The sequence below is a fragment of the Saprolegnia parasitica genome (genome assembly GCF_000151545.1).
Source record: "Saprolegnia parasitica CBS 223.65 unplaced genomic scaffold supercont2.280, whole genome shotgun sequence".
Taxonomy (NCBI): Eukaryota; Oomycota; class Saprolegniomycetes; order Saprolegniales; family Saprolegniaceae; genus Saprolegnia; species Saprolegnia parasitica.
In genome coordinates, this window is record NW_012156674.1 from 2,669 (window position 1) to 12,859 (window position 10,191).

The following is a 10,191-nucleotide window of genomic DNA, read 5'->3' on the forward strand; positions in this document are numbered from 1 at the left end:
CGGCCAGTTGATTCCCTTGCCCTAAGTCGAGCGCATCGCTCGTCTATCGTGCTGCATGGTAGTACTAGTGTCGCCACCGTGGCGACCGTTTTTGTAGTCTGTACGAATTCTTTGTGAATACCATCCTTGGCCACTACCCAGTGTCGTATATTGTTCGTGCAGCAGCAGTCGGCGAATACAAATTGTAGCACAAAAGCACCGTATTAGGTAGCAGATTAGCAACGCCAGGAAGCCGTGGTACGCTTGCGCCGTAGATGAGGAGGCTACACAGAGCTAAAAGACGTAGATACCTCGATCGTTGACTCGAGAGACGTGTGAAACAAACGAGCAAGCCATGGAAAAATGCATATACTATGAAGCCATTTCCTGCGTCATGGCGCTCGTCCTGATGATCGCTGCCGTCACGGCCTGCTCAGGTCGCTATCATTTTCGTGTGGCTCGGGGATTAGGATGACATGTGTCTTGCCGCCGTCAGTAGAGCGTGTCGACGTTGGCCGCGAGCTGCCGGCCACGAAGGACGATATGGCGATGAAAAGGAGTGCAGCGCACCGGTTCGACCGGCGCGAGCAGCCGCACGCAGGCTCGACGTTGAGACACGATTCGAGCGTCGACGGGATGTACCGTAGAGTGTGGCGGTAGCGACCGGAGCGTGGACGCGCCGTCGGATCGGATGTGGCCATAGCCATAACCGTTCTGGACGCGCAAGCGCATGACGTCGCGGCGGTCATGATGCTAGGCATACCGCGCCATCGCTCGTAGCGTCGTCGCAGGTCCTGGGAGCTTCTTGGGAGCTTGGAGGAGCGCATCTCGGAGGCGATCCCGTGGCCGACGTGCGAGAGAGGCCGTCGGAAAATTGGCCAGGGCTCCGCCCAAGGGCCGACTCGGTGGCTCGTCACGCATAGATAGGCTGCGCCATACCTACAGCGACGTCGCGTGAGCGCTTAGGTCTGAGGCCTGCGCACGGCTTGCCACGTACCACGTGCCTGGGCTGGCGGCGATGATCCGTTAGGCAAGAACACTGGCGATTGGCTCGAGAGCAAATTCCTTGCCGCTCTGATTGGCCCAAATCAAACTGCTTGACGCTCTGATTGGCTAGTACTATTCGCCCTCGCGGTGACGAAAATGAGGGAGACCGACGAGGAACGCTGCATTGCGACCGAGCGACACCTCATAATGGCGTGTACGTAGAGAATGCTGATGGAGTCTCCTCGAGCACAATGCAGCAGCGTCAGTGGCGCCCGAGGAGCCTCGGCGTCGTCTTTCTGGCGTCGGCAGTGTTTATTATTGGCGTCCGCCATTTACAACCATAATTACCATATTTTGGCGAACACAGGCCCGCTGCGCCGGCGGATCGACCAGAATCAAGTTTGGAAATGACATCGCCCATACTTGCCAGAGTGCTAGACCACACTTTGGGGAGTCCAAAATGCTATGTGACGTCGCCGCGCGAGCTCTGTAGCGAGAGCAAATGACAGCGGCAAACAATTTTTGATATAGTGTGCTGTTTCGCTATACTGAAATACTGTACGGAATACAAGGCCTCATCACGCAGCGATATCGCGCGCATTTAGCCTCCCTCGGCCACATGCAACACGCTCCTTAACATGAACCAAAAGAGACGGCGTCCTCAGTTTCCGCGATTTCGACGCATTTCCAACCGAAATTGCACGTCGAATTTCCTGAAAACCGACGCTCGGCAGTTCGAGTTTGGTGTGAGTGCCCAAGCAACGACGGCGACCAACAAGCTGGTCGCACACCGGGTCGAGACCCATCGCCAACTGTGGCAGCCAGTTTTACGGTCCTGGGAGCTTTGGAACCCCGCGATGTCACGTGAAGTATTTGGGCAATTCTGCCACCACCTCGAAAAATGGAAAATGCATTTGCGCGTCATTACGCTATATGCAGAGTCGGAAACGACATGTACGTCATTCAAAAAGTGTGGGGAGAGGTATACCCGACTGCTACGCGGCGCTGGCGTGTCTGTGGGCTGCTACTCGTCGTTGTGCTGCATGGTGCTGACACTATTTGAGACGAGGTCGGCCAAGTCTTGTGATTGGCTAGAAAATCAAGGCTGGACCTTCATTCCTTTTTATCTATCTGGGTCAATCCAATCGACGGAGCTATGTAACGGAGCCAATCAGCGTCCAAAATGCATTTGATTAGTCAAAATACTAGTCCCGTCGACCATAAATCGTTTTTTGGCTCAAAAATGGCACCTTCAATACAAACATCAAGTCTAATTCTTCCAAGGAGCACTTCCTGGAAGCCCAGACCGGAGCACGGACGCCTGTTGTCTTCGAGTGAACGCCATTGACAGGCACGCTGCTTTCCCAGCGTTCTCGCTGCTTCCTTCCCTCTTTTTTTTCTTTCTTCCTTTCGTCCGTGAGCTAAATATCGTAACGCTCGAGAAATGGACGCGCGCGAACATGGAGAATGTCCGGCGCGACGAGCGCGCTGTCTTCCACGAGAAGCACAAGCGGAACCTCAATGGCCGCTTGGGAGCTCAAGAAGATCAAGCCGACGCACTAATGTATGTACTAGTAGCCGCCTTGCGCATGGCTTTCATGGACGACGCCAACCCAGCCAATGAGTTGCCAACGAATCAACATACCAGATGGAGCGTACAATAACCTGGAAGCATGCACCGCGACAAGACAGCATCCACATGTGCGTGCGTGCGCTTTGTCCCAAGTCACAACTGCACGCAATGTCGCTCGTCTCTGCACTTGGCCTCTGACGCGGATTGCTCTAAAAGAGCAGACCGACGCGTGCCACGAGCCGACCAAGCCGCAGCAGTGTTCCAGACGTATGCGTTGGATGGACGAGGCACGAGCCAATTGCGCACAGGGTGAGGCGCGCCATCGTCGAGAGAAAATAAGGGGCTCGGCCGTGCGACGACCGCCTAATCCAGGAAATGATCAAAAAGTGGAGTGGGTAGTCTGTGAGAGCGGCTCTTCTTCCCACTACCACGTCCATCTTGGAGCCGGCGCTCGGTCGAGAGCGGGACAATGAGCGGCCACACGTCTTGCCGTCGTGGACGGTCGCGGCGAGAAACAAGACGATCTCGCCGTGCTTCAAGGTGAGCTGGCTCGAGACTTGGCCGCTTTCGAGGGCCGAACACGGCATCGACACGCGGAACTAGCTCAGGCTGCACGAACGCACCTCAACGCCGTCGACGTGCTGCGCCGCGGCGCCACGAGACCCGAGAGGAGCAATCCAAGTCCATGACGACGATGACGAGGAGGAGACGCCGTCCATAATGTCTACACACAGCCATGAGACTCCCGCTCCTGTGCGTAGAGTAAAGTACGTACGCGAGGCAGAGGTTGGCGCTGGTTTGGCACGACAAGCTCTAGCGGCGGCCGCCCGTGTTGACCTGGCTGCCTCGGTAGCTACGCTCTCATATGACCCGTGCCTAACGCTCGCCGCATGCGCTCAACGAGCATGGTTGAGGGCGTCGTCGAGCGTGCGATCCGCGGCTACAAGCAGGGTAAGAACGTGGTCGATCGAGACGGTACAAGCCGCGGCGCGAACGATCGGGCGCAGCGGAGGCGGGCCTTGCGTCGCTAGCTCGGCGCTCAAAGCATCGACCGCAGAGAGCAAGAAATCTCAAGCAGAACGACCCAGATGAGCATGCTACGCCTCACGAGCGACTGCCGCCCACGAGCCTTTTCGGCATTTGCCGAAGATACACCTCCACCAAAGCATATATCGCCAGTCGGTGTGATATCAAGTCTCCGAGGTTTTTGGTCCTCCATGTGCGCCGAGGTGTGCAACACGTTTTATGCGGCGCTGTGCTTGCACCTGGAGTACTACGTCTACACTAATACCTGCAGTGCTCGTATGTGTTTAATTGGGTCGTGGACGATGCTTTGAAGAAATCGGGCTGCTTCATGCCCCTTCTCGAGAAAGCCAGCAAGATCCTCAAGACGGCTATCATTCCGCCGTCCCATTCCCGATCAAGCTCGTAACGGCTGACCTAATAGTAGCTTGCAGGCGTCCGCAAACCAGCGACATTGACGCTTCACTTCTTTCGCAACGCGCGAAGGACCATGGCCTCGCATGTGCTGGGGTCACCCGACCTTGTCGCTGCCATAATCACGTACCAAGATGGTCTGCCCAAAGCTTTAATGGATGTCCAGCGCCTCGCGGACGCCGTCGAGCTCACGCCTTGCGTGTCATTGTCCTTTGTTGACGCTACAGGATACCTTGCCAACGTTCCGGCGCGGTTCGCGTCCTTGCCATACCTCCAGAGGTACCCGCACCCGAGCACGAAGCTGCCGCACCACGCACTCTTTGTGTCGCCGCTCGTGTACGACCGGGCGCTCGGTCTCCATTTCCTTGTCGCCGAAGGCAACGCCGCGCTTGTCATGCGCTGGCTGCGATCGGATCCCTCGCTGTGTACGTCGGCAACACTGGAGCTTGCCGCGGCCGCGTCCCAGGGTCCGCTTTTGCGTCTCCTGTATGCGCAGTTTCCGACGCTTGCCACGCCCAAGATGATGGACCTTGTGGCCATGTCGGGCGACCTCCCGCTCCTCACTTGGCTGCACGAAGCGGGCGCAACGTGCACGTCGTCTGCGATGGACGGCGCGGCCATGAACGGTCACTACGAGGTCGTACTGTTTTTGCACGCGCACCGCACCGAGGGCGGCTCGCTCGCCGCGGCGACCGCGGCTGTTGTGCATGGCCATGCGCACATCGTGCGGTATCTCCTCACAGCGCGCACTGAAGGGATCGATCCGTTGCTCGAGTTTGAGGCGCCGCATCGCAACCACTTGACGTTTCGCGTCGAGGGTTCAATGCACGTCGAGGCCATTGATATTGCCGCAGAGAGAGGTGCTCCGTTGACGATGGCGGCGTTCGTCACCATTGTGGACAAGGTGGGTCTTGTGGCACTGGAGCATTTTCAGGCGCGCGGGCTCGTACTGCACACGCCGCATGCGTTGCTGCAACTGGCCGTCGCCAAGCAAGACCATGCGATGCTTCGTTATGTCCTTGATCGTGTTTCGCAAGAGCACGCGCGAGATGCGAGCGACAACGACGAGTGGCTGCCGCCAGACGCACCCCGCGACACCCGCCCCGCCGGAGTCGGCGCCCCGACGACCGTCCTCGTTGGGGCGGCCGGTGGGACGACTCGAACGTGATGGAGCTCGCGGCGTTCAATGGCGACGTGCTGTCGCTTGAGCTCTTGCACGAGAGCCGGCTCCGCGTCGGGTCGGAGCGCGCGATCGTCTACGCGGCGCACCGCGGGCACATGCACGTGCTTCATTGGCTGCACGCGCACCGCCGGGATGGCTGCGGCAAAGACGCCATGGCCCTTGCCGCTGTTGCCGGGCATCTGGACGTTGTGGGCTGGCTCCACGAGGTCTACGGTCGATGCCGGACGCATGGCGCACTAGCAACGGCCGCATACATTGGTCATACCGCCATGGTGAGGTACCTACTGGATGTTCCCACGGGCGACGTTGATGACTCGACCGGGTCGGTCGACGAGCCTTCTCGGACCAGAGCGGCGCTACCACGGATTGATGGCCGCGGGAACGCGTCCGTGGGCTATGTCACGGGGCCAGCGGCGCACTGGGCCGCCAGTCAAGGCCACCTCGAGATCCTCGAGCTCCTTGTCGCTCGCGGCCACATTGTGCCGCCCCATGCGATCGACGACGCCGTGGCCAACGGTCACGTGCATGTGGTGCGCTACCTCCACGAACGGTTCGGCTCCACCTGCAAGCACCGCCCGATCTTGGATGCTGTTTTACACCTCCGCGTCGACACGGTCACGTATGTGCTCTTGAGCCGTTGCTGGTCACCCGACGCCTTTGCGTCCGCCCATAAGGATGACGCCGACGGCATTCACTTGCACATGTTGCTCGCTGTGACGGCTCGAAGCGGTCGCGTCGACCTCTTGCAGCTCGTGTATGATGCATTCGCCGACGATTTGCGCACGCCTCTGCCGACGCGCGTGTCGGAGCGTATGATGATCCGCGCGGCGTCGCACGGACATCTGGACATGCTTCGGCATCTGCACCATGTCCACGGCTTTGGATGGACGTCGGTCGTCGAGGAGGCTGCGCTGCGCCATGGCCGCAAGAAGGTTGGGCCGTATTTGCGATCGCTTGGGCCCGCGGTCGCGACCGTGTACGACGTCAACGCATCTCATTTGTGGCACCAAGACATGGACGCCAGGATGACCATGGTCTTGATCGACGGCCATTGGCGTATCAAGCCCATGTAGTCGCATGGGTTAGACGCACCATGGACGTTTTAAAGAAAAATGGAGCAATACGACACTGCCGTCTAGCCTCGTAGAGATGAATCGATACGTGAACGACAAAATGGGCCCTTTCAGCAACGGGAGCGTTCGAGCGTTTTGCCAAGGGAATTCAATCCTATTTCCTTGGTTTTGTATATTCGAGTCGACTGTTTCGAGCGCATTCGGCCCACTGCGATCTACTAGTAGGTGCAACGAATGCATGAGCGGTTCAAGAGCGTCAAGCGATGCAGCCGGGGCGCACTACAAGTGCAGGCGCTGGAGCTAGGCGCTGAAATTCTGATACCGTATTACGGAGCTTTGCGTTTGCATTCAAAGATTCCGTGCTGTGGCCTCCTATTGGCTACTTTCTTTGTTTATTATGTATGACAAGTGATAGATTCCTAGAAGTTGAAAAGACTCTACGAGATAAATTCGGGTATCGAATATATGAAGGCTATGCATATAAAGAGGTGTTTGCTTGGTTTCGGGTGGCGTCTGATCGTCCAATCGCACGTGGCCGCTTGACCATCGGACACGACCGAGTCTGATTTGCGTATGATTACACACAAGGATTTGCTCGCTGCAGTCGTCCAACATGTGCAAGACACGCCGTGAGTACCCGCAGCGGCTGTGCATTCGATTCTCGCGCTGCTGCAAGGAAGGCCCGATGCCACCCAACCGTACATAGCACGGTGCGAATTGGCGAGAATGCTTCGCAGCTTACAGTCATGCATGCATAACCACAGCTCGACAACACGGTCCACAGTACGAGGCGTGGACGAGGCTACGCTCAGATGCGATGCGAATGCAATCTGAATATGCAGACGAGCCACGGCGCTTCAACTGATCATCGGCGAACGGAGGTTGGACGGCACAGCCACGGTAGCCAGCAAGCGGCTTGTCGACACTACTGCCAAAGTCGTAGCGACACCGCCGCCCACCTCACAGATTAGACACATGGGGTCGAAATCAGATTTTGGTGTTGGATGTCGGTCATGGATGTCGGTGCCGTTTCCGTGCCCCGGCTGTGCGGGTTGGTGTTCGTTCACGGCATGCTGTGTCTTTGGATTTGAAGCATGGCGCTGCAAGCAGCTCGATGTCTCAAGGTAGCAAGACTGCTATGCACCCTACTTCTCTGGACAAGCCTGGTTGATGCGGTCCACCTTGGCACCCACGATGCATTAAGCCAGTTGGTCGTTGTCATCTGTTGGTGCTCAACATGTGGCCAAGAGCAACTCAGATTTCGCGGACGGCGTCGTCGACGGCAACAACGCCAACCTCACTTTACAATTTCCCTTGTCCATCACTACTAGTCATGAAGGTCATTGTCGCCGTTGCTGCCCTTGTGGCCGTTGCCCAAGCCAAGATCGCGAGCTCGGTCCTCCGCGAACTCGAAACCACGGGCTCGTCCTCGGTCATGGTGACCTTTAAGAAGGACGCGACCGAGTCGCTCGAGAACTACGAGCTCATTGCCAACCCGGCCGAGCGCCGTGAAAAGTTCGTCGAGGCCGCGACGATCGAAGCGACCAAGCGCGCGTCGGCGCTCGCCGATGCCATCGGTGCCGGTGCCGAAGTCAAGAGCTTCTGGATCGCACCCGTCGTCTCGATCAAGAACGCCAACAAGGCCACGCTCGACAAGGTCGCGTCGCTCAACAACGTGGTCAAGGTCGAGTCCATCCACAACATCAAGCTCACGTCGGTCATCAAGGGCAAGGAGGACTCGCCCGCCGACAACAGCCGCCCGACTGGCATCCAGTGGGGTGTCGACACGGTCGGTGCGCCCGCGATCTGGAAGTACACCAAGGGCAAGGGTGTCGTCATCGGCTCCATTGACACGGGTGTCCGCCACACGCACGAAGCCATCAAGTCCAAGTGGCGCTCGGCCGTGGTTGGTACGACCCGTACAACCAGACCGCGCTCCCCGAAGATCTCGGTGGCCACGGCACCCACACCATCGGCACCATGGTCGGCGACTACGGCATCGGTGTTGCCCCCGAGGCGCAGTTCATTGCTTGCCGCGGCTTGTACATTGACAGCGGTGACGACGAGGCGCTTCTCAAGTGCGCCGAGTTCATGGTGTGCCCGACCAAGCCGGACGGCTCGGACCCGGACTGCACCAAGGGCGCGGACCTCGTCAACAACTCGTGGGGCGGTGACGCCAACTCGAGCCCGTGGTTCGCCGACGTCATTGACGCGTGGCACATGGCCGGCGTGACGCCGATCTTTGCCAACGGCAACGAAGGCCCCGCCTGCGCGACGGCCGGTAACCCGGCCAGCTACCGCAACGTCATCTCGGTCGGCGCCGTTGGCTCGTACGACGACTCGCCGAACGACCTCGCCTTCTTCTCGTCCAAGGGCCCGGCCCAGTACCAGGATGCCACTGGCAAGAAGCACACGATCGTCAAGCCCGATATTTCGGCGCCGGGCTTCTTCACGTACTCGGCCATCAGCGATAGCGATAGCCTCTACGACTACTACGCCGGCACGTCGATGGCGGCGCCGCACGTCGCTGGTGTCGTTGCCCTGATCAAGTCGGTGCAGCAGGGTCTTACGTACAACCAGATCTACCGGTACCTGACGACGACGACGGTCAAGGATGTCTTGACGGCCGAGCCCGAGAAGTGGGTCCTTCGCGACAAGAACAAGACGACCTTCGCCGGCGCGCCCAACTGCGGTGGCGTCTCGGACAAGGCGTGGCCCAACAACCGTTATGGTTACGGTCGCGTCAACGTCACCAACATCCTCGCCGGTGGCAAGCTCCCCAACCCCAGCGCGTGCTAAAACGCTCGCGTTGTGCTACCCATGTCTCGTTTTATAGTCTGACATACAATATAACTGTGCGTGTATGAACACCTTGTAAATTTGCATTTGTCACGTTTAGCGCTCTTGTGCCCACCCTCCGCGTTTACATCAGCGACTAGACTTCCGCAAGTCCACGCATTCGTTCGCCAAGAAGGTCGCCATACTCCTGTATTTCCTCGCCAGCGAGGGCGGGTACCGCAAGACACGAGGTGCTCCCGGTGTGTCCAAGTCGTGGTGTATCTACGCCGTATTTCACCCACCAACAATTAGTAGGTGAGGGGCAATTAGTAGGTGGTGGGTGAAATACCACATGCGCATTGGTCTAAAATCGCTCTAACACTGCCTTTGGGCAACCGCATAGGCTGATTTTTGGTCAAATGCAACACCCGCATTGATCTAAAAGAAATAATTCAGTAACACGAAGTTCGAAGCTGTCAGATTGCGATCTTCGCGCAAGCGTTTTGGCGCTTCTGCACACTGGCGCTTGGCGACATGGAGCGCGAGTGAGCTTGCTTTATTGCCGCTCAGAGGAAGCCGCGACCCATCAGGGTATGAAGGACAGTATATTGTCGTTCTTCAGTGGTCGGTGCCTAGATCGATTCCACGGGTTGATGCCAGCCACACGCATCAACCCGAGCTACGATCTCGCGTTAAATACACATAAGAAGCAGTACATGATGCTCGAGAAAGTCGTCATGATCTATAAGCTACTGTAGGGCTGTGGTATGTAGAGACTCTACGAGCCGCCATATCGGGTCGTACACAAGACATTACTATCGAGAAAAGGTTAGCAGCATCATTGCGCAAGCACACATTGCTGGGTTGATGTTCTCCGCGAGTAAACGCTCGAGTTCAATGCCCAGCTTTCTGGATTCGGCGCCAACGATTCTAATAGGCCAAAAAACAGCGTGAGCGGGCCCGAACTGACCAGTGTTGCGTTCGTTACCGTGTGGTGCTTGGCGCCGTCGCGATCCGCTCCCGGCTCTACTTTCTGGCCGACGACGCCCAAGTCTGTCCCGTCTGCGGCGACCTCGAGACGTACGACCATCTTCTGCTTCGTTGCGAATTTGTCACTGCGGTGTGGGCGGTCTTTTCAGCCGCTCGTCGAACGCCCTCGAGCTCGAACTTCCCACGACGCT

General features: G+C 57.9%; 3 protein-coding genes across 3 annotated transcripts; 2 read left to right on the forward strand and 1 right to left on the reverse strand.

Moving 5' to 3' along the window:
• Positions 1-2,349: 2,349 nt before the first annotated feature.
• Positions 2,350-3,126, reverse strand: SPRG_16345 (hypothetical protein; the record flags this gene model as incomplete). The annotated part of the gene is made up of 2 exons (XM_012355647.1): positions 2,350-2,525; positions 2,968-3,126. 2 exons carry the CDS (start codon positions 3,124-3,126, stop codon positions 2,388-2,390), a joined length of 297 nt encoding a protein of 98 aa, XP_012211037.1. The 3' UTR covers positions 2,350-2,387.
• Positions 3,127-3,962: 836 nt separating this feature from the next.
• On the forward strand, positions 3,963-6,259 carry SPRG_16346 (hypothetical protein). The gene is made up of 2 exons (XM_012355648.1): positions 3,963-4,942; positions 5,059-6,259. The coding sequence occupies exons 1-2, from the start codon at positions 4,053-4,055 to the stop codon at positions 6,230-6,232; spliced, it is 2,064 nt and encodes a 687-aa protein (XP_012211038.1). The 5' UTR covers positions 3,963-4,052; the 3' UTR covers positions 6,233-6,259.
• Positions 6,260-7,565: 1,306 nt separating this feature from the next.
• Positions 7,566-9,116, forward strand: SPRG_16347 (hypothetical protein; the record flags this gene model as incomplete). The annotated part of the gene is made up of 2 exons (XM_012355649.1): positions 7,566-8,138; positions 8,162-9,116. 2 exons carry the CDS (start codon positions 7,566-7,568, stop codon positions 9,029-9,031), a joined length of 1,443 nt encoding a protein of 480 aa, XP_012211039.1. The 3' UTR covers positions 9,032-9,116.
• Positions 9,117-10,191: the final 1,075 nt, after the last annotated feature.

Coding starts and splice junctions, on each gene's coding strand:
- SPRG_16346 (XM_012355648.1), top strand. CDS start 4,053: ATGGCCTCGCATGTGCTGGGGTCACCCGACCTTGTCGCTGCCATAATC. Junction 4,943..5,058: donor GTACTGCACACGCCGCATGC/GTTGCTGCAACT, acceptor GGCTGCCGCCAG/ACGCACCCCGCGACACCCGC.